At 38.9% G+C, this 25639-nt stretch overlaps 1 protein-coding gene across 1 annotated transcript in view; it reads right to left on the bottom strand.

Annotated features, from left to right (window-relative positions):
- The window catches only part of GRID2 (glutamate ionotropic receptor delta type subunit 2), a 1539079-nt gene that overhangs the window by 284752 nt on the left and 1228688 nt on the right, over nucleotides 1-25639 (bottom strand). The window contains exon 11 of the mRNA XM_044302725.1: nucleotides 2034-2346. Within this exon, the coding sequence (XP_044158660.1) occupies nucleotides 2034-2346 (313 nt within the window). The remainder of the gene's footprint in view (nucleotides 1-2033; nucleotides 2347-25639) is intronic.

The raw sequence follows: 25639 nt of genomic DNA on the forward strand, positions 1-25639 counted from the left end.
GCCAAAGAGATGCAGATTTAGCTTTCAGGGTCCTGGGAAAGCTGAGTTACAACCATGTGGAACTGTAATAAACAACAAAATACTAAATCTACCAAGATATAGCCCACCCCTCTTTAAAATATATAAAAATACAACCCTAACAGCAGTGTTTACCACAATCTATCAGATCTTCCTCTAGTAATAGGCATTATTAACCAAGCATCTAAAGCTTTGTTCACATTACATTTGTGCCCTACATTTAATGTATACACATGACATTTATGTTAAATAGCTACTTGTCATACAGTGACGTTTGCTGAAGATGCTAGAAAAATGAACTGTTGTCAGGCACTGATGGAGATAGAGTCTGAATGTGTGGTCTTTAAAAAATAAAATAAAATAAAAAAGCGGAGAGAACTGCAACTGCCCACATGTCCAGTGTGTTATTATGGGGCACCAGTGGCCATTACATGGAGATGGATATAAGAGGACAGAACTACAACTCGTAGCATACCAGACTGTTAATGCGAGGCATCAGGAGACATTATAGAGAAGGGGATATAAGAGGACAGAGCTACAACTTCCATCTTGAGCAGACTTATGGGGCATCAGCAGCCACTACATGGAGAGGGATATAAGAGGACAGAACTACAACTCCCATCATTTGTAGGATGTTATTATGGACAATTAGAGGAACTTGCATGGAGCAAGTATTAGGAAAGAACTACAACTCCTAGTAATTGACAACTTAAGAGGGGAGCACTAGCCTCACACACACAGCACACACATTGTGACATCACTCAGGTCCTTACAGGTCCTCCACCACTTCTCTGCACTGCTGATCTCTGTCTCAGTAGGTAAAATTAGGTGAAATATTGGCTGGAGTGGAATGAACAATTTGAAAAGGTTGTCAGACAGATGATAGATTTTAAGGGAGCAGGAGAGAAAAGGGCTGGGGGCACCTATATCATTGCAGGCAGACCAATCTGCTGGCATTTCAGTCAGTGTGGTTTAATTCCACGCCTCTCCAGAACTTCAGTGTGTGTGTTATGCCAGGCTCCTTCACTTAGCTGTTCTGTAGCCAAAGATGGGAAAGGACTAGGAGAAAGACAAAATCCTTTGTCTGCAAGATCTCTCCTAAACTGCTTATGACAGCTGTAGACACAGCTGGGTGTACTCTATGGATAAATGCATTTGTGTGATTTATGTTTTTTCAGGGTTTAGTTCTACTTTAAGTTACAGTGTCAAATTCAGTTCTTATGTTATACTCATTAAATGGATATTTATGTAAATCAAATTAGAAAAGTGCTGATATGTAGATATAGACTGTACTGTAATGAAGATTGAGCTGACAATTTAAGATGGCATGTCTGTCAATATCAATAAAACTAAAATATCTACGATCTTCATATTTTGTGTGTGAAATTGCAGCAGGCACACTTACTAATCAACACCTTGGTGTCCCAACATTTTATTAGAATAGTGATGACTCTATATTATAAAATGGATCTCCATTAAGTATGCCAAGAAAGTGAGAATGGTGGGCGCCCAACCATTGGGAATCCGACTGATCCCAGGAACATTAGACTTTCTAATTGCTCCCTGAAGCTTTGATGTACACTGAAATGTAATGCATGGCCACTTCTTAGTATAATGTTAAGTTTCTGATTGCACATATTATTGTATCCTATTTTCTTTATATGATTATTATTTCCTTATATGAATATTATGTATAATGGTAATCACCTGCTATATTACCTTTTATTTGCAATTATGCCCAATGAGGACAATGAGGTATGACTACACAGTGATACCTATTCAGATATTTACCCTATTGTGAGTCCAAAGAGTTCCGATTTTTTTCATATAGATGGCATAGAAATGATCATCAAAATTATCAGCCTAGAACATACAGGTATGTTCAATGGTAAAATTTATTTCAAACAATTGTCATTTTCTGCTGCCAAATTAACTTTAAATAGCGAGAAGACTAAAGACTAAGTTAAAGTAGATTTTAACATACTTTTTGAAATTTTAAAGTAATTAAAATGTACCTTGTTGAACAAAGGATCCATACACGAACCACATGGAGTTGTAAAGTGTTGTAGAGGTCATAGATCCCATCTGCAAGCGTGGAGGATTAAGCCAATTCAATAGGTAGACCAGAAGTCCTACTAATAGAACAGTTCCAGCGATACAGGCCCACAGAGACAGATCAAATGGTGCCAAGCAAGCAAACATATCCACTGTTTTCTCAGCTTTTTTCAACAGAACACCCACTGAGTAATCCATATAGCGAGTTGTGAAGTCTACTACATTCTCTCGGTCAGGTGTGATAGTCAAGGCAGAAATCCCCATGTCAGCTCTCTTGATAAAAAGAAAAGAACATAAAACTTATTAATCTATTGTTTGCAACAATGGAAAAGAATCACACTAATAAAAACAAAACAAAACATGAATAGGTGTGTTACACTAATGATAATTGTTTTGAAATCTTTGAATTATATAGTTTGAAATGTTGAATGAAATTCACTGTACAACTATCAAAACAATATAACAATTATTAGTTGACTATTTAAAGAGTATGTTCATCTTCTGAGGGCCTTTCGACCACTGAAGTGACAGGTCCTGAGCAGGGAAACATATTTACATACTCCGCGCCACTGGATTGCAGATCATTCAGTCCCCCACCATCATTGTTTCCATTTGATCTCCATGTGTCAACTTCCTGTTTTACGTAGGTCAAATGGCCTCTTCAGCCAATGACTGACTGACGTGTCCCTCATGGATCAAGTGACACATTGATGTGATACATAGGGCACATTTCACCACCACTGACAGTCATTGGCTTTAGTGGCCATGTAACCCGTGTGTCAAACAGGAATTTGATATGCGAAGACTGGAGGGAGGCAGTGTTGGTGGTGAACCAAAGACGACGGAACCCAGCAGTGGGGAGAAGGTTAGTATGTTTCTCTTTATAGGTCTAGACTATGTGAGGGTGGGGTCTGTCAGAAAGGCCCGTGAAGATGAACACCGCCTTTAAGTTACCATAAAATAAATCAAGATATATGTTTTGAAAACTGGTTCCATAAACAAATACACTATTACTTTAAATGCAAGTATATAGTACACCTTGACTTCTGACTTCTACAGTTGTGATCTATATGAAAAATAATTAAAATATGCCAGCCTTATTTTCCTTGTCTTACCTGAGCTTGAACAATTGGTAATGAGAACTTATTGAGCTATTCAAGTTGGAATGTTAACTATGTTCTGTATTGACTCCCAGGCCCGAAAAGAGACCAATTTACCAGCTTCTAGCTAAGCGTTATTAGACACAAGCAATTTTTAAGATACAGTAGTTTACTGCTTTCATGTAGCTGGATGAACCGTCATGGTAAAATAGTTTCACATGTATGTTCCTTTCAAGTAAACAATCCATACTTCCATAATTGCTGTAGGGAAGGGTGTAGGTAGTATAGTACAATAGCTATTAGCAAATTATCTAGGTTGATACATGGTAATATTGTGCACAAAGCCAAGCAATGAACATTAAGAAACACCAAGGCATCAGGATTTATGTTTTTTTCCACCTGAATACAGCTGCAATATCTTGGCCAAGAAGGCCTTTTCCAAGTCTAAGCACAGATATGGGCACGATAAAGGCTGTACATTTTGAATCAAATGTGATTACTATTCAATCCAGAACAGCAATAAGAAAAATTAAAGCACATATGTATAGTCTAAAATAAAACATAAAATTTTCAGCAAGCCTGAAGATCTATGATTTACATTTTTGATCGTTTTTGCTACCAAAAGTACAAGTATTCATTCACTGGCACAGTAAAAAACAATCTAAATTAGTAAAAAACGTACAGTATGTAAAGAAACCTTAAATTTGCACAGGTCATTGCAAAGTTGTGCAAATATAAAACTTTTTTAGCATTGTGATATTGTTTTTTTTATTTACTATTTATATTTATTTACCTTGCGGTTTCTTAATGTTCATGGCTTATTTAGTTAACATTTAGTTTCTGTTGATAACCAATATGATTTACTGATTTCAAATATGTATTTAGGGATTTCTAGGAAACACTAGACAAAATATTATTATTTAGGTTCATACTGCACTGAACATTTTATGAACTGCTCTCATGTTGTATACAAAACCTGGCATATATTGTAAAGTTATCATCTATATTGAAAGCAAGTCAAACTTTTCCCATAACTCTAAATTGGCTATTGTATGGTAATATGTACCGATGGAGTAAAAAAAATGTGGAGAAAATGACTTACTGTAGTATGAAACGCATTTATCATGAATACATGGTACAAAATGTGGTCTCAAGAGCAGCATGGATTTTACTCCTACTTTAGATCCCATTGTACTTGTGAAAAAGTATGTGAATGAGGAACAATGAGTGTCCTGAAGTCCATTAGCACAGACTTTATTGAAATCAGTCTTAAAAACCTTGAGCTGCCCACACTCTGCTATACAGTTGTTGCTATGGGTATGACTGTAAAATTCCCACCATGCCTGAAAATGTTTCTGAAAAGTGCCAGTACAATCAGTTTTCAATAGGTCTATCATGGTGGCAATTTTCTAATCAAATTAAAAATCAAGACAGAGAAAAGTGGACCTACAGTACAGCATATTGCTAGTTCACCTGATTGTTCTATCCCAGTGATGGATAACCTCCGGCACTCCAGCTGTGGTAAAACTATGACTCCCAGCATGCTCCATTCATTTCTATGGAGTTATGAGAACAGCCAAGCAAGTGTGCATCTTGGGAGTTGTAATTTTACCACAGCTGAAGTGCCGGAGGTTAGTTATGACTGTCCTATACTAAACTATTAACTCCTGATTGTCATCATTTCTTCCCTTTCTGTCTGTTTTAGGCAACTTTGACAGTGTTCCTCTTGGGCTGATATATTTTCTGGTCTGCTAAAACCAACAAAGACCCATTGTAACACATTTGGATCTGGGTAAGGGTACGGCCACATGGTCAGATTTCTTGATGCAGTTTTAGAAGCCAAAACCAGATGTGACTTAAAAAAAAAGAGTAGAAGTCGTACCTGTCCATTATACTTTATCTCCTTTTATGATCCACCCCTGATTTTGGCTTCCAAAACTGCATCCAGAAACCCAACAGTGTGGTCATGCCCTATGGTTTATGACACCATCCTAAAGTGAACCACCTTTACTAATATCCAAAATGGCATTACAAAGAGTTGCTTTACTGCATCTATGCATTATAAAAGGCTGCTATGAAAGAGAATTTTTTATGGACTAACACTTTGATCTAATAAGGAAAACAAAACAAGATTATTCGGTCTGCTGTTTCTTAGTGAGCAAGATAGCACAACCTATAACTGACCTGCTGTGTGAAAAATGAGCATGAATGGTGGAATGCCATACATCTCTATGGTAGCTTACTCATGCACGTTCAATACATATTGGCCAAACCTGCCATTTTCAGTGGGACCAGATTACTGGTTAATGTGTATGGAAGCATGCCAGACACTTGCCATTCAGATGTCAGAGGGGATAAGGATCAGAAAGTTGGATTTCAAGTGCCTGATCCTTTTGATCTTGCAGTAATATGGTGCTGCCAAAGATACTGTACGTGGCAGCATTTTATCCTCTCTCCTCGTTCACAACACATGCATAAGTAAAGCATGCATATATATGAGGAATAGGAAGATATAACTGTTGCCCAAATTGGTGTTCAGCCAACAGATATCTCATGTGGTTGGCAAGCTATGGAGAAGTAGGCAAGCACTCTTACTTTGCCATTTCCTTATGTTCAACCACAGTGTTATAAACAAAACTCCTTTGAGTAATGGATGGGTCCAGGAAATTCGATAATGTATAAAGTTATGTTTACCAAAAATGTGCCTCTACTTTAAACAACCATGACATTAAATATAGGAAAATGTTATAATATTTGTTCCCATAATATGCTTTTCCAGCCAAGCAAGACTCGAAACATTTACTATGCCTTTTGAAATTGATTAAGACATTCCTATATATTTGCATGCCAGTAGCACTGATGTACACTCTCTGCACCTGCTATCTGTTTTCTCGCTGTGCTTTGCCATGATTTGGGTTATTTAGGATTATTAATAGACACTGTTAGAAGTATAAGTTGACATCTAAGTTATATTACTGAGCTTTGCTTTAGTGCTTTGCAATGCAGTGTAAAAACAGGTTTGGTTCTTGGAGAGAAGAAATGAGCCATTGTTTAATTGGACTGGAGGTGGGGATGGCTATGCACAGTATGTATATATAAATGTAATCAAGTACAAATATACATGATATCAATAACAAGAATTTAAATAATAGTCATATCCCATTTACCTACCAAACATAAAGCACCACAAAGAACTTTTGGAGTTAATATCTTGGCAAATTGTGTTCAAATTTTCATTTTCTCTGCTTGTTAATGGGTTGCTACATAAATCCCTACCAGTGAAACAGATATGAGAGGTAATTTGCTATTAAAAGCCAGTGAAATACATTAGTTAAAAAAAAAAAACAACCAGTGAGATATTGTTCCCCATTGCCCCCAGTTTATTTTTGTTGTTTACTACAAACTATCCCTGGGGTGTCATAAATTCACAATTGGATCTGTCCAAGTTGAAGCTTTGTATATTTGCTTATGAGAAAATATTTAGAATGTCCTTCTTCTCTAATATGATTGTACCTACAGCTCATGTGGCTGATCTCAAAGAAGTTTTGACATATTTTTGTCATAGTGCAAAAAGTGAATGATTTTAGGATTCTTTTTTACATATCGATAGGGACATGAAAAATGCAAAAACAAAAAACAAAGGTGGGCAATTTATGTGACTTCTTCCCTGCTCACCCCACGTCTAAAAAGGTGAGGAGGGGGGCGTGGGCGGGGAAGGGGAAGGGCCGGCGGGCTTGGCTCATTCATCATTTTCTACACCTGGTTTCGGCGTAGAAAATGGTCTAAATGTAAGACAGCAAGGAAGCAGGCTTACATTTAGAAAATCTTCGCTGGATGCGCCAAAGTTATGTAGAGGCCGGCGCCATTTCATAAATTCTCTGATCCATCGCCAGCTATAGGGCTTATTACGGCCGGTGTCTAAAATGCTGATCTTAATAAATGTACCCCAAAGAGTTTAACATAAAACTTGATTTAAACAATAGGTCATTTTCTACACATTAACCCTTTAATGACTGGAAGATTTTAGACTTAACAAAAATATTTAACTTTAAATTTTTTGGGGAGCTCACAGGGTTTCTTATTTAAAAATAACAATAACAGGTGTTAAGTAAAAAATGGTCAGAAACAGGATCAACATTTTTCATGCTCTGTTGTAAGGTAGTATGTTCAATAAATAATATTTACCTTAAAAATTGCCCCTCTAATTTCATGCTATATCAAAGCCTAATGCATATACATTGTATAACATAGGTATGTTATTAAAGTGCTAAGAACAAAAACCCTATTTTATTATTAAATTCATCTTCCTCCCATAGCTTTAGGCACAACATCTGTACATAGGTGTAATTCATCCAAGTACAGAATTTTTTTAGTAAAGACAGAAAAGTAGATAGGGCTGGGATAACATATTTTATATTTGGGGTAATATACAGACACAAATCATGTTTGTGATACATATAATACTTAAATTTGGTACATGTTGGTTTGGAGAGGTATGAATTTTTGGGGTGCATTTTTTTTCTCATTTTGTTTATTTATTTCCATTTTGTTACTATATTTGTAGGTTAACATGTTTGCTATTATGTGCTATTAGCAGGGTATTAGGCTACTTTCACATTGGCGTTTTTGCTGTCTGACATGGGATCTTAAAAGGGGGTGGGGCTGCTCCCCCAATGAAAAACACGCTACAGTGTTAGGGGTTGAGCAGCTCCCCCAGATTTGCCACTATATTTCTGTGTTTTTGTCTTGTTTTATATGTAGTGTATGTGCCTTTACCTGGCATTCAAACACTCTCCTTTGCACCTGGTAACCTCCATCACATGGTCTGATATGGGTGTGGCTTACAGTCTGGCTTTGTTCACATTGCACTAGTTGTCCTGCTAGGCGGTTGTGTGGAAGCTTGGCTGTGAGCTGGATTACATCACCTTCAGACCTTGTTCACACCATAGGTAGCTTAGTGGTAGGACCCCTTGCCATGCTGAGAACCGTGACGTGGTGCATGTTGGGCTCCGATATCTTCCTGACAGGAATATATTGGCAAAAGTCTCAGCTTTTAATATCTGCATTTATGACTAGCCAGTATAGTCAGTGGCATATCCGTTTGGTGCATTTCTTCTGTGATTTATCTGACATGGGATCTTAAAACCACAGTAAAAACACATCAGTTTGAATAATACAACTAGCTGCATCCGTTCAGAACGGATCCAGTTGTATTATATCGAATATGAACAAATGATCCAGCACTAAAACCATTATGAGCCAATAATTGCCTCATTACATGTTTTTTGGTTCAGTTTTCCATGCCACACACAAACACGCTGATTGCAGTGGTTTTGTGTCCAGCATGGAAACACAACAAACCAGAAAGGAATGCATTCTGGTGTACTCTATTCTGGCTTGTTCAGTTTTGTCTCCATTGACAATGAATGGGGTCAAAATTGAAGCTTTTTTCTCTGGTTTTTAGATGCTCTGCTGGATCTCAAAACAGGAAGGGAAACCGCAGATGCTAAATGTAGCCTTAGATTGGGTCAGTTTTTCCTGAGGTGCAGATCGTTGCATTATTGATGAGAATTTCCGTTCCTTGTTAAATGTAAATGTATTTTGTCATTTTTAAAACTAGTGGCCAGGTCTTCAGCACAGTGGTTTGTGAATAGCTAAATCAATAATAATATAGGCTGGCTCTGCTGTGTCCACTTCCACTGGACTGACAGGTTCAGGCAATCACCAGCTCAGCTCAACTTTACCAGCTTCTGTTGGCCTGACGGCTCTAGGCGCCTACGTCACAAACCAGCGATCGACTACCTGGCTGGACACGTGGGACGCTGAGCGAGCGGGTCTGAAGGATTGCTCCGCAAGTAACAAGTAAGTGGAACACTGCTGATCGGAGGAAGTGCGGTTACTATTTGTCAGACGACATTTGAACACAGAGTTTCCCGTGTGGGAAATTATAACAAGGACGTTTCTGAACCTTTCTGGTTCCAACTATTCGGCAAATTGACATTCAAAGTCATGGACATTTGAGCGGTTTAATTGAATACCTCTTGCAACCTCACCCTAGCCATTAGGTTTTTATTCTTAGGAGTACTCCAGCTATTTAGGTTGTGCGTGAGCTCCGCACCTATATACCTATTTTACTTATGTATGTATGCTGATATGCTGACATATAGTCAGTTTGTTTTGAGTTAGTGCATTAATAAAATTTTATGCAAAAATACTGTGAGCCAGCCTATATTATTATTGATTTGTTCCTTTTTTTAGCTGGTAACTGAAAGGCTGAGCTCCAGTAGTTTGCTGGTGGAGCCTTTTCTAAATATTTGAGAATAGTTTGTGAATAGCTGCCTACATTTTAGCACTATGAAGCAAGTGAAAAACATTATAAAGTTGTTCTTGGTTATTAGAGTATGGAGACCAGAGAGGTGAGACAGACTTCTTTGGCATAGCGAAGGGTAGAGTTGCTTTTATTATGAACTTATAATAAAATAAATCTACTGACATGCAGATGTCTCCCCCTCACCTTAGCCCAAATTTGGAAGGACTCCAATTTGTAATTAAATAAATTTAACATAACATTGCGGTATGCCAACAAAACCCTTGACAGACTTCAAAAGACTTATATTTGGCTAGACCTTGCATGAAACAATCATGAGAAATCCTGTTTTATAAAGCTGATTCTCTTTAACCATACAGTATATCTCAGTATAAGTTGAGCCAACAATAAAGGTAAGGAAGGACACACACCTATGTTACTTCTTCCATAGACATTGGGCACCATCAACAACAAAAAAATAGTTTCAGGCTGGTGCCAAGCTTGCCATGTTAACACGTTCAGAGTGTAGGGGATGCAACTTTGTCCACAACACTTTTAAGTGCTTCATTGTATTGGTTGGAAGCCAGGGCAGGGCTGGAGTGAAAATAGATGGAGGACAATTTAGACAGTAGAGTGTCTATTAGTTGGCATGTAGATTTCTGTATGAATGATAAGTAGGAGTGAGAGGGATGAAACTTTTATTGGTAAAAGAAAATAACGTTGTGGCCAGAGAGCAGGATAAAAGAGTGAGGTCAGAAACTGAGCAGCTGTGAGTGTATGTGTGTGCATGTCTGCTAAAGGAATCGGCACCGTCGCATTTACAATCACGAAATTGGGTACACAGGTACATCAGGTATCAGGTGTCCTGGAAGGTTTTAGACCAGGTCTCAGCTCTCTAAGAAGTACAGTTCCTGAGATATTCCCAAAAAGTGCATTAGCTAATAGAAGCTTGAACACATGACCCTTATAAGCCAATAGAATCATGCAGGCCGTTAGCCTCCACATACACAGTTTTATTCCAGGTTTCCATAACAACCCAGCCATTTATCTTCACTGCTGTAGGAGAGCTTTAAAGGAAATCTGTCACCAGGATAATCGCTATTGAAGTAAAGCCATGGCCTAATAGCACTTAGTACCTTATTTCAAGGTATACCTTTGTTCCAGCAATAGATGTTTTTATCCTCTAAAAATCCAGTTTATTTGGTATGCGAATGAACCAGTAGGATGCCCAGAGGGGTGTCACTCTTGAAGGAAGGAGCCCAGACACGCCCCCTGCCACAATGTGTCCACCCTCAAAAGACTTAAAACCCCGTCCACATGCCCATCTAAGCCATGCCCCTGATCTGGTAAGGTCACACCCCTCCCACTCCTGAGCTGTGGAGGTCACTGTTTTGGGGGCGGGGGGTGGTAGATGTCACTGTTATAGTGGATAGTGTTGATATCTTTTAACAACAACACGCAAATATTAAATTAAATAGATTAAATATACCCGAGCAAAGCCGGGTCCTTCAGCTAGTATTAATTTAATGTCCATCTTCATATGTAGGAGAATTAGTAAGGCTGGCCATGCACATGAGATAGCTGTCACAGCCATCACTTATGACCCCTAGTACATATGTCTGCTTGGTTCCTATGAGCCGAAGTTATTACTTTGCGAAGTCTCACAAGACTTTAGGTAATAACTTCATAAATTAATTTCTACTGTAAAAAACCTTTGTATTGAACTTGGGTTCTGTTTCAGGTGGTACCTTGGAACTAAACTCGAGTTTGGTACAAAGGTTTTTTTACAGAAGAAATTAATTTACAAAGTTATTACCTGAAGTCTCATGAGACTTCGCGAAGTAATAACTTCAGCTCAACGGACCCAATACATTCTAAAAGCGAGCGTTCCGTACAGTATTCTAACACAGTTTTATGAAGCATCCAAAGTCGATTCATCCCTAGTCCAGACCTTCCCACCATGGACATCATCTTCTTGGCAGCAGCAGTGATGTTCTGTACACACAAATCACCATGGAGCCAATTCCACCTTGTTCACCTTGCTGTGGTGCATGGGCATAAGTGATTTTGATCAAAATATACTTGCTACATACCTCATATTCATTTATATAGCGAATAAAGCAATAGTAAAACTTATAGTCTATATATTAAATTTTTGCAGAGTGCTCAGCACTGTGTTTCCAGCCACGCCAATGCACACCTGCATTTTTTTAATTTATTTTTTATAGGATGCGCTTTGTCTTTTGTTTTTGCAGTGTACATGTGGTGGTATGTTTGACTCCATTTTGGTTGTGCTCTCTTAGCCACTCATATTCCAGTAATCAATTAATCTGAAGGGAGGATTTCTGCATGTAAATACAGCTCTCCCCTCAGACCAAAGATTCATTTTTGATAATTGCCTTTGAATTGGCCCATGTAACAGGGCCATTACTGGATTGGCTCAAAAATACGGAAATAAGTCCAGTTTACAAATAAATCCTTAGTTTATTTATAAGTATCCGTACACACAGCCACTACATGATTAGGATCAATACATACAGTCCATTACTCATGACTGTATTATAAAACTAAAGCAGGATCAAACTGTTTGAAAGGCGTTAGAGATATAACATTAGAACACTAAAGTGGTATTACACAGCCTGATGTTCGGGCAGTGCGAGCACCAATGAATGCTTAGACATTCATTGTTTGCATTGGCCTAATTACATGTGCCGACCCAAACTCAACATAGAAGGAACCAAAGTTGTTCCTCCCTCCTTCTGTTCTATTCATTATCGGTAGCACGTTACTGATTACACAGGAAAATGTGCCTGCTGATAATAAGACAACTTTCGCTCATTTGTCTGCTATGAACGCCTGATCCCAATTATTTGCTCGATTATTGTGTAGTCTAATAGGGGCCTTTCGGAGAGCAGAGAAACAAATCTATCTATAGTGAATTAAAAGCTGCAGTGATGAAAAACCAGGCTCAGAAAACAAACAGTTAAACAGCAAAAACTGAACTGATTATTATGTGCCATGAATTAATACTTGCTGGGATGAAAAAAAGGAAAGTATAATTACACTTGAATTACATTATGAATTTAAATTTACTACATTAGATCATCCCATGGGTATTTCATTCTATTTTTTTAAAGGGCATCTGTCACCAACTTCACTGTCTAACTATATAGCTGTGGTTCCCCTCACAGTTTTTCTTTTGTTGATCCAAGGCTCTGTTCCTGAGTAATGATACTTTTTCCTAAAATGAAAATGTAGTGTTTTGTGGAATGAGGTCATCACCATTGCTTCTGTTCCACCCAAGCTCCACTGCTTTCTGTGGCCAGCCCCTCACTCTCTGGTTTACCACTGCCTGTCCTTGTTCTGATACTCTTATACTGATGATCTATCCTCTGGATGACCTATCCTCAGTATACGATATGTGGGGGTCCAGCACCAAAAAACTCTGCTGATCAGCTGTTTCAGAAGCCAACGGAGCTCACAGTAGCCTTCTCTCAACCTCCAAGAACAGCACTGTAAATCGTATAATGGCTATGCTTGGTATAACAGCTTAGCCCCATTCGCTTCAATAGGGCTGAGCTGCACCTAGGCCATGTGACGTCCTGTTCATCAGTCACATGGCCTAGGAGCAGCTCAGCCCAATTAAGGTGAATAGGATTAAGCTGAGATACCAAGCATAGCTACTGTGCAATATAAGCTACTGCAAGGGCTGTGCCTTCTCAAACAGCTGATCAACGGGAGTTTCAGGTGTTGGGCCCCACTGATCAGATACTGATGACCTATCCAGAGGTCTCATAAAACCTCTGTAACCAAAGCAGCTAGGGCCACAGAAAGGAGTGATCTCGGGGGCAACAAAAACAAATGTTATGCCCTCATTGCTCCAAATACCAAATTTCATATTTAGAACGTATTAACGCAGGAATGCAGCATCAGATCAATAAAAGAAAAACAGTGTTTTAATCAGGTGAACTACAGCTATGTGTCTATGCAAATAGTAGGATAGACTCCCTTTAATATTGACTTCTGTAACTCTAATATAGAAACTTTTTCCATCTTGTATTTTTTTTGCCGGTATAAGCTGTAAAAGTTCTGAGGTCTCAGTTAACAGTATGCAATATTTTAGAACAGGCATAAAAATAGACATTACAGTTAGTGGCCTAATTTCTAAGAAAGCAATGAAATACAATTCATCTATGTACATGCTATTAGCCCTTACCTATGTGGGTGTAAAAATAAAGAGGCAACCCATTGTGATTGTATAAAGAACCCTGGCTGCCTTAAACCACAATTTATGCACTTCTGATTAGTCATATAGTTGAAAAATACCCAGGAAATAATTGTGATGTTAGATTAGACAAATCTGAATCTCAGTGAAATATTGTAAAAGAGATATGAAGTTTAACACTTTATTTATTCAGTAAAGTTTAATTTGTCATGCAATTTTACAGTGGTTTTCCTTTGTGAATTACGGCATGGAGGTATGTTGTGCAATGTTCATTAGTTTTATGAAACATGTTTTAATAAAAATCACAAACTGTATAAAATTAGCATTTCATATGTAAACAAAAAGCGGAATCTATCCAAATCTAGAAACTGATCTCAAAAGCAAATGGCCTTTTCGCACATGAGTTGTTAGCTGCATCTATATGCAGCAATGAGCATTCATTCCAAAAACTATCTTAATACTTTGTTGGAGAAAAAGGTCCCTAAAACACTGATATACTGCATTTTGCCTAGTGTAGGACTTGATGAGGACTCACTTTTCATATTTTTGAAAATCGTTTGTAGTGTATCACCCACTGAAGCCCTAAAATAGGCCTAATGGATTCCATTAGTTTTGCTAAACGTGTGTTCCTTTAAGTGGATTTTTTTAAAGCCCCACATTGCACTGAAGTTATCAGTGGATCTGCTCATTCATTTGGATCTCTCTATTATCCTCATGGCATCAGGAAATGACAAGGATGAGAACTGTTTAAAGCTTGAAGTACCACTCCATGTACTATTGTCTAACCAATGACAACCTATACCTAGATATATCTGCAGGATGTTTCCATGACTTTGCTAAATGTTTTATTATTGGCAACAAGTAGGAACAATCAGAGACATTGAGGTCTTAAAGCCCTGTTTCCTATAACCTCCTATTGTCAAGAAGATGTAGCAAAACAGGTCGCAGATATTATCTGTCATATAAAGGAACGATTGTATATAGACTTAATGTGCCCATACGCACTCAATAGCTGTCAGCTGAACAATCATTCAGCTATCTCTCCTGATTCCCTCTCGGCTTCCCAGCCTCAGCCAAATGTGTATGTGTATTTTTTGGGGGAAACTGGAGAAAGCTAGTCTACGAAGTGGACTTCGATCTGAATTTCAGGAAAAATTTGATTTGCCTTGAAGCCGAATTTCCTTGTGCTTTCCTGAAATGGCAGTAAAAATAAATACTTATCCATTTGAGTGCAAAGAGGCCACTGCGGCCATCTTGATTGAAGATCCTGAGTGAAAGTTTGTTGCCGATGCCGTATGATGTCACCAGGCCGTCTGACGTGATGATCACGTCATCAAGTGCCGTTCGAGATTTTCCACACGATCTTCAAGCAAGATTGCTGCAGCGGCCTCTTAGCGATCAAATGGATTGAATACATTTTTTTTTGTTTTTAATTAGCAAATACAAAAATGCTTTTTGGATCTCAGATGCCATGATCAGTAATGCAGTGTTTCCCAACCAGTGTGCCTCCAGCTGTTGCAAAACTACAACTCCCAGCATGCCTGGACAGCCTTTGGCTGTGCGGGCATGCTGGGAATTGTAGTTTTGCAACAGCTGGAGGCACACTGGTTGGGAAACACTGCAGTAATGAACCCAGCATCTAAGGGGTTCAATGATAGGGAGCAGCCCAATCACTGTTGCCTGTCATTTGCACCTGCTATTTATAAAGGAATGTGCTTTTTTGTAAATTTACACTTTTTAGCAATTTTTGGGGTAAAATTTGGCGAAGCAGCCAAATCAAACTTCGCTCATCTCTAGAGAAAGCCACTGCCAGACATTTCTGTTTGCAGCTTATCTCCCAGGAAAACAAAAGGATCAGGAGAAAATATGAATTTCACCCCTCCAGACATCATCTGTCAGGGGAAAGTCAGGAGCTCCCCTCACACGTTAGAGTGTTGTCCAAACTCACCATTCTCACCAGGTTTGGAAAAAAAATAAAAAAAATTGCTTTATATACATTTATACTCATGCACAAACCAAAAAAGGCAGCAGGTACAAAAATAATGGGGTACTAAGTTAGAGATCTCTGATCTCTCCAACCTATACTTTCTAAAGCTTTGCCTTTTTTTCTATAGATAACAAGTTAATATTTTCTGACTGAAGTAGACTTTAGATAATTTATCTATTTATTTATTATACTAATTGCAATTTCTTAGAACACCCCAGGGACACATGAATAGCTACTGATCATTAATGCTTCCACTGTCTGATGAACTTAATTTGTGGATATTCATATGTTACAGCGTAAGATTGCAGGGGTTGTTAAGGTGTTAATGAGCTATTGATACTAACAACGTTCAACTGAGTACAATATTGAAGACTCAACATATTAAATAGAGAAAAATAGAAATCTCATATATATATATATATATATATAATCTTTACGTTATAAAACTCTACATGTTTTTCTATAGATAAGTTAACATTTTCTGACTGAAGTGGACTATAGATAGTGAATTAGATAGTGAATTTATTATACTAATTATAATTTCTTAGAATACCCCAAGGCACGTGAATATATTCTGATCATTAACACATCCACATCTAAACTGATGAACGTATAAATATCTAATTTGTGGATATTCATATGTTAAAGAGTAAGGTTACAGGGATTATTAAGGTAATAATGAGCTATTGATACCAAGAACATTCATCCGCCTTCCAAGAGCCATACATTTTTTATAATTTTCCATTCACATACCCATATGAGGGCTTTTTTTTGCAGTCCAAATTCTATTTTTTAATAGCACCATTTCATTTACCATACATTGTATTTGAAAATAGGGAATAATATATTTTTTGGGATTAAATTAATAAAAACACAATTCACATATTTAGGAGTATTTTGTCATTATTACACTCACTGTGCACTTAAAAAATGGCATGATGTTTTGACCTTATTCTGGGGGTCTGCAAGATTACATAGATATCACATTTATGCTTTTATTGATTCCTTTTTAGGATACATACAAGTTTTTGATTACTATGTATTCTTTTTTTTTAGAGGGGGGCAAGGTGACCAAAAAATAGCAAATCACCATGCCAGAAAAAAATATTTTCATATTTTAATAGCCGGCCGTTTACAGATACAGGGATACTTATTATGCTTATTCATTTGTTTATTTATTTTTAAATGTAAACTTAGGAAAAAGATTAATTTGAAATGTATATATTTTAATATTTTAGTTTTTTACTCTAAGTTTAGTTCCCTTAGGGAACTTGAACATGCCATCCTCTGATCACTTGTACCATACACTGCAATAGAAAACTATTGCAGCCTGTGGGATTTTTCAGGCTGCTTTTCAGTCCCTGCCATAGGCATGGTATAGCAGGAAGCTTACTATGACAGACCTGGAAGCCTTTATAAGGCCCCAAGCTGCCATAAAGACCAGTTGGAGCCTGGCAATTTTGCTGCCAGGGCTTTTATTTGAGGACAGAGGGAGCCAACTAACTGTTGACTGTGGCATCTAACGCATTAAATTATTTAGATTGGAGTTTTCAATGATACAGGAGATTGTGGCTAGGTGTCACCTATATTATATAGCCAACACCCACTACATATATAGCAAGCTCAGTTCGTGAGCCTGCTCTATACATTCCCTGCATGCAAATGCCATACATGAATTTTGCATTAAGGTGTTAAGCCCCAAGTTCTGACCTTCTCTGCATGCAATAGGAGCCTGGATGCGGTAGACAGCTGATACCTAGACATGGTTGGGGAACCTCTATTCTTAGACATATATGGTTCCCTGATGTGTGAACTTCATCTATCATATTTTAATTAGTAAACTTTAAGGACATAACCATCCCATATGCCCTATAAGATCATATGCATCATGCATGTCACAGGTAGGGGTCTCTTACTTTTGGACACTCCTCTGTTATCCAGAGAACATCTGCAAAGAGTAAATTCCACTTTAGATGAATCATTAAGAGCATAGTTTACTTGTTTTAATAGGAAACTATGCAAGGTTCCCACTACTTGATAATTGCCTGTGTCTGTGCATGCTCTTAGAAACAAATGGCATATACAGGTGCAGCCTGGAAATTAGGGTTCATGTAGAGAAGCCTAATCCTGCATTTCCCCTATAATATGGCAATCTGTAGCATCCCATCATGATAAGATATGGTCAACTGAGGTTTAACCTTTACTTCCTGCTGCAATTAACTAATCACCAACAGGTCAACATTTAGAAAAGGATCTTAAATCATAGATTCCATAGAATCTGCCAGCTCCTAAACTAGAGTTAACACTGTATAGTGTAAGTGGTGCCAATCTATATCACATTTTTAATAAAACTGTCTAGCAAGTTCTTTAAAATAAAAAAATAAAAAAAATAAAAAAAATACAGATGACTCGTGGACAGAGGAAATTGAATCTAGAATGCAATAAGCATGGTCACAAGCTCATAATTATGGCAATATACATTTTGGGATATGGAAGAAGGAAAGGGACATGAAAAGTCAAGGAGTAAGAATCAAATTACATTGGCTACTGTTTAATGACACTCGCAATTTTACCATAAAACAAGCTAGGAGAGCCAATTAGGTAACTGCTTAAAATGCTACAGTGAGACACTGAAATTACCTGAACAGAATAAACTTGTGTTAGTATTGCATAAAGTGAAACCCTAAAGAATTCACCATGTCAAACTTATCTTCTAGTGCGGAAATTAACTCAACACCCCCCAATTCCCTAAAGTAATTTTAAACTGGTTGAATGCTTAAAGTAACAAAATATTTTAGACTAGATACAGTATATGTAAAATGACTCTACTAAGACAGACATTGCTTTCTTTTCAGCCCTGGAGTTTGGGGGATTGCTAAGATAGTAGATATAATTGCATTTTCCCTATAAGGGTGCTGTCAAACATGGCAAATTTTGTTGACAGAAAAACTGTTTCATTTATCTGAATATTACATACATATGGGTCTGCGCTAAACTTGAATGGGGAGTGTTTAACAAACAGGCAGTCTTCACAGAGATTTTGCAGCTTCACAGATGCATCCCCGGTGTATGGTCTCGATATCAACCAGCAAAGCGACTTCCTTCAAGAGGAACAGATCATAGTGCAATACCCAAATCTTTTTTTATAAGGTATAATTTATTGTGCTTACAATAAAACAACTTGCATATGGCGTATAAACTTGCCCGACGCGGGTTTCGCCTTTGCTTTGTCTGGGGCGTCACAATCAAATCCACCCGAACTCTGATTTAAATAATCCCTGATCACATGAGCTTAGGATAACATTTCATTTCCGGTTTTCCAGAATAAAAATTAACACAAAATCACACACATGTTCTCATATATAAAAAATTAAAATGCCCGCGGCATATATTCAAAGACTTACAGCGATAAATGCAGAAATCACTCTGTCACTAGCACAAACTACACTGGCATTGCGTAGCATATACACATGCTCTAAAGCGACAGCAAGATCGTGAATCAGCTAGTTAGTGCCCTGTACTCAGAGTGCATACCAATATTCCGGTTCGTGCGGTGGACCGTACAGTGCCTTGCCCTGTGTGAATATAAAAATATATGTATATAAAGGATACGGAGGATAAAGAAAGTCCGCAGGCCAAAAATGGTCGGGAGAGCAAATCGGGATATACAATTTAAGTTCTTATGAGTTAATGGAGGATGAGAAAAGAGTCCTAAATAAGGGTCTTAAGTTCGCCCCTACCCACAAGTGCAATAAATTTGAGGCATATCTAGATATACATGATAAATACATGATGTCTAAACCATCAATAAGTACAGGGCCGGTAGAAAAATATTTACATACTACCCTTAAAAATAAATCCAACTTCTACCCTAACAACAGGGACAATAAGTGTATTGAGGCCTTCAAAAGAGGAATAATAAAAGGATTGGAAGGGAAGAAGAAAGAAGAAGAAAGAAGAAAGAAGAAAAAGAAGAAAGAAGAAGAAGAAGAAGAAGAAGAAGAAATAATAATCATCTCAGCCGGAAAGATGCTTTGAAAAATCTGGAGAAACACGAAAATATAATAATAAAACCTGCGGACAAGGGGGGAGATAGTTGTCCTTGATAAGAGCAGTTATAAGAAAGAAATGGAAAGAATTTTAGGAGATCGGGTAACCTATAAGATGTTGAAGAAGGATCCTGTTAATGAATATACAAAAGAACTGAAAACATTACTTAAGGGAGGGTTGGAAAAAAGAGTATTAAATAAGAAGGAGTATAATTATCTCCTTAACATCCATCCAATAACTGCCTTCATTTATTACCTGCGCAAAGTCCATAAGGATCCGATAAACTCACCTGGGAGATCCATTGTCTCCGGGATCGGATCCATTACCAGCAGGGTTTCAGAATATGTGGATGTAGTTCTCCAGAGATACGTGCCCACTGTACCTTCCTACCCTAAAGATATAGGTCATGTTCTTGAAGTTTTGAAGGAGTCGGGTACAATTACAGATGATGTGCATCTGATGACAGCAGATGTCATATCACTGTATACTATAATTCCAAATAATAAGGGATTGGAGGCAGTGAAGTTTTTTACGGATAAGGATGAGCATATGGAAAAGGATCAGAAGGAATTCATTTTAAAATGTATAGATTATTGTTTGACCCATAATTATTTTTGGCATGGTGATTCTTTCTATTTACAGACATCCGGAGTGGCACCCAGTTTTGCCAATCTTTTTATGGCCTATTGGGAACAATTTTTCATTACCCCACTTATACAAAAAGAAGGAGCAGAAGGGACGTTGATTTTATGGAAAAGATATATCGACGACTGCCTGTGTATTTGGAAGGGTGACGAGTCTCTCAAGAGTGACAGTCTCTCATGTGTTTTATAAGGTATATTAACAGTAACCATTGGAATATTAAGTTCACTGAAGATACCATCAAGGTCCAGGTTAATTTCCTGGACCTGGAAATATCGATAACAAATCAGTGTAGAGAAAAGGGGTATAATGAGGAGTCGCTAGAAGAACAAAGAAGGGCAATTGGAGAGAACAATACTGTTAAAAAGGATAATTGAAATAAAAATACTGACCCTATGTCCCGGATTAAAAAAATAATCCAGAGAAATTGGAGAGTCCTGAAAAATGATGCGGTTATTGGCACTATGATCCTGGAGAAACCACCTTTTATCTTCAGAAGGGCCCCCACTGTGCGCACTAAAATAGTACAGGGGCGTTTGAAGAAAAGGACTAAGGCCACCACCAAGAACAATTTTGTGTGGTGTGGGTTTTGTTCCAGCTGCAAAAATAGATCGATGGCAGATAAGAAATGCAGGACACAAAATGTAATATTTTCGCGTTCCAGCCAAAAAGAAATGAAAGTGAGAGGACACCTATCTTGTGAGTCTGCAGGGGTAATTTATGTGCTAGTGTGCCCCTGCAGGTTACAATATGTGGGCAGAACCTTAAGGAAACTTAAAATTATAATCAGTGAACATATTGGAAACATAAGAAGAGGTCTTGAAACCCATAGTATATCCGCACATTTAAAAAAAAGTTAATCAGAAAAATCCTGCAGGACTGAGATTTGTGGGGGTTGAACACGTACACAAGAACTGGAGAGGTAGGGATGCGGTGTAACAAATTAATAAGAGGTAAGCACAGTGGATCTATGAATTAAATACGCTACATCCCAAAGGCCTCAATATTGAATGGGACATGAAAGCTGTCAATATGGATTAATACAACATCATTTCATTAGGTTACCATTATAGTACTCATAGGCTTCCTCCTTGAATGGTAGAGGGTTTGGGTAATAGATGGTATAAGGTAATGGGGATATATTAGGTGTTTTAAGGTAGCTGTAGAGGTTTAGATTTCCATATCCTTTATATACATATATTTTAATATTCACACAGGGTAAGACATTGTAATGCCCACCACCCGAACCGGAATATTGGTATGCACTCTGAGTACAGGGCACTAACTGGCGGATTCATGATCATGCTGTCTCTTTAGAGCATGTGTATATGCTACGCGAGCCAGTGTGGTTTGTCCTAGTGACAGAGTGATTTTTGCATTTATTGCTGTAAGTGTTTGAATATATGCCGCGTACATTTACATTTTTTATATATGAGAACATTATGTGATTTTGTGTTAATTTTTATTCTGGAAAACCGGAAATGAAATGTTATCCTAAGCTCATGTGATCAGGGATTATTTAAATCAGAGTTCGGGTGGATTGGATTTTGACGCCCCAGACGAAACGAAGCCGAGGCCCAGGTCGGGCAAGTTTATATGCTATATGCAAGTGGTTTTATTGTAAGTACAATAAATTATAACTTTTAAAAAAAGATTCGGGTATTGCACTATGACCTGTTCCTCTTGAAGGAAGTTGCTTTGCTGGTTGATATCGAGACCATACACCGGGGATGCATCTGTGAAGCTGCAAAATCTCTGTGAAGACTGCCTATTTGTAAAACACTTCCCATTCAAGTTTAGCGCAGACCCATATGTATGTAATATTCAGATAAATGAAACAGATTTTCTGTCAACAAAATTTGCCATGTTAGACAGCACCCTTATAGGGAAAATGCAATTATATCTACTATCTTAGCAATCCCCCAAACTCCAGGGATGAAAATGCCTGTTTGTGAAACACTCCCTATTCAAGTTTAGCGTGGACCCATATCCATCTTTTGGATTTTATCGGAGAAGGGACTTACGCCAACGTTTTGGGACTGCTGCTCATTTTATATTCCTGGGATCACACAGAAATTTTATTTGTGTCTTTAGATTATTTATCTAAATAGGACTTGCATAAATCCATGTGCTTCCCTCCAAAACAATTCTAGTCAGTTGAATGGGATTGATTTTCAGTAACAGAACATTTCTGCAACAAAATCTGCTATGTGTGAAGGTACCCACCATAACTCTCTGTTACTGTATGCTACCCATGTCCTAACTATACTGCCCTTAGTATAGGTCATCAATATCAGATGAGTGGAGGTCTGACTCCCAGCACCCCGCTGATCGGCTGGTGGATGGTGGTGCAGTGCTTGGCAAGTGCTCCTCATTTGCCTGTGATGTCTTTTCCATCAGTCACATGGCCTTTGTGCAGCTCAGTCCCTTTCAAGTGAATGGGACTGAGCTAAAATTCCAAGCACAGGCATCATACTATGTACAACACACTCTAAATAGAATTATAAGCGGCACACTCCACGTCTCTCCTCCAACTTTGACCGGGAATTGCAGATCCCACACGGTTCTCCTCCAATACCACAATCTCAGAGGTGCACAAGCCCAAACAAAAATTAGTCCAGGAAAATATTCTTCTTAGTAGAAAGAAAGTGGGCGGCACTCACCATCGTAAAGATATCAAATATTTCTTTATTGCCACATCAAGCAAAACACACACGTGTGTGCACCTGCACTCCACCTCTTAAAGCACTTCACGTCAAAGCATCAGCTGTGCAATCAGTGACGCTCTCCTGGTGCTAATATACATTGGTTACATTTAAGAACAAACTGCTACATTCAACATATTTGTCACAGAGCATTTATGTAAGTTACAACAAAACACTGTAATCCAGTCTATCATTTAGGCCTGAGTTCCCTGTTGCAGTGTGAAGCGCAATGGATATTGCGGACGCAGGCAACAGGAAACTCAGGCCTAAATGATAGACTGGACAAATATGTTGAATGTAGCAGTTTATTCTTAAATGTAACCAATATATATTAGCACCAGGAGAGCGTCACTGATTGCACAGCTGATGCTGTGACGTGGAGTGCTTTAAGGCCCCTTTCACACGGGTGATTTTTCCGTGCGGATGCGAAGCGTGAAGTGAACGCGTGGCACCCGCACTGAATCCTGACCCATTCATTTATATGGGGCTGTGCACATGAGCGGTGATTTTCACGCATCACTTGTGCGTTGAGTAAAAATCGCAGCATGCTCTATATTGTGCTTTTTGTCACGCGACGCAGGCCCCATAGAAGTGAATGGGGCTGGCAGAAAAACGCAGTAAATCCGGATACCATGCGTTGCGTCGCGTTTTTCACGCTTGTAACTAAGCAACACTTCAGAATTTAAAGACAGGAAGTAGGCATTTTTTAGCGTCTGTCTGCGTCTATCTGCGTCAGTTTGGTGTCTGAGAAGAGGGAGAAAGTTTGTTGCCAAACTTTTCCAGCCCTTGCGGAGTGAAAAAATGCCCAAATCACCACACGTCATTGACGTCGAAAAACTGATTGTCCTGGTGCAGGAGAGGCCCTGCATCTGGGATCTTCGGGCTGCCGAGTACCAGGACCGCTAGAGCCACCTGTCTTCCAGGGAGGTTTTAACAGCTACTCCCAGTGCAGGCCCTGCCTCTCCCTAGAGAGTTGGTGGGGTCTTGGACCATGGTTTCCAAGACAAGGACCCCTGCTCTCCGGTCAGGGTCGGAGTTGGTCAAAAAGTTACCCAGGAACTTTTTGCCCCAATCTGGGAGAAGACACAAGGCCCAAGTAGAAGGAATTTAAGTAAGTACACAATGTATACCATGTTTGAGCCTTTCAGTACTCCCTAGTATATAGACGTAGTTATACGTTATTGTTCCTAGTATATAGGCGTTAATTGACTATTTTTTATGAATAGATGTAGATATTGATACCTGTTCCTTTCATGTCTTTGTATTACCAGTTGAGGAGGTCAAGAATCGTTGGCGGAGCTGCAGGGACCAGTTCCGCAAAGAGATGAAACATCGTGGGCGGAGCGGGTCTGGTCCCCCCAAGAAAAGGCCCTATCTTTTCAGGGAGCAGCTGATGTTCCTGCGCGATTTTATGGAGCTGCGTCCGTAAGTTCATTTTATAGTCATACTGAAATGGTCATCTGAGTAGTATTTATGGTATGGACATATAGGTTACAGATGTAGCAGGGTAATACACATGCTTTATGTGACATGTGATAACTAAATGCTTATAAATGCATTATGCAATAGCTTATCGCGCCATTTTGCTTAAAGATAACATGATTATTATAGACATTTAAGTTAAAGAGTGTGTGTGTTATTCCTGCTAAATCTGTACTTATAATGTAACTAAAGTATTGAAATTTCAACATATGTTTATGCATTTTCTACTGTTTTTAGAACTGAAGACAACCTAGAGGAGGAAGCTGATGAGTCGGGCACACACCAATCAGGTGCATGTGAGGAGGACACCACATCAGCCCAGCCTGAAAGTGGAGCTGGACCAAGCACAGCACCATCAAGGCCTCCTGCAGCATCTGGTGGCGAGTCCCCCACCTCCCCTCTGGCTCTACCCAGCAGGGCCAGACGACGGGCAATGCCTCCTGCCGAGTCTAACATCAATTTGCAAGTTCTAGATTATTTATCTAGAGCACGGCAGGAGGATCATCACGACATGTTTGCCCGTAGTCTGGCCCATTTTATGCGTCAGCTACCTCCAGAACAACTACTTTGAACCAGAACTGCATTAGAAATAGTTCTGGAGGTAGCTAATCGCCCCAAGAGCCAACAGAAATGTTTGACGCGCTGGAAAGCCTGCGCTGTCATGGCAACATATTTAGCCCCCACCACCCCGCAGGTAGTCAGCCCTCACAGGGCCCCCAACAATTTCAGCCCCAAAGGGATCCCTATGGCCCACCAATTGCCCCATATGTGCCACAGTTTCAGGGGGAACCCTGTTACAGTCAGCAGGGGCCATCGTCCAGCCAACCTGGCCCAAGCCAATACTCTAGACCCCCTTCCCAGACACAATTTCATGGACCACAATATCAGGGCCCATCATCCAGCCAACCTAGCCCAAGCCAATACTCTGGGCCCCCTTCCCAGACACAATTTACTGGACCCCAATATCAGGGCCCATCGTCCACTCAACCTGGGCCTAGTCACTACTCCGGCCCTCATTCACAGCAACAAATTTCTGCCCCTCATTATCAGGGAGCCTCGTCGCCATAA

This window comes from Bufo gargarizans, chromosome 1, assembly GCF_014858855.1.
Source record: "Bufo gargarizans isolate SCDJY-AF-19 chromosome 1, ASM1485885v1, whole genome shotgun sequence".
Lineage (NCBI taxonomy): Eukaryota > Metazoa > Chordata > Amphibia > Anura > Bufonidae > Bufo > Bufo gargarizans.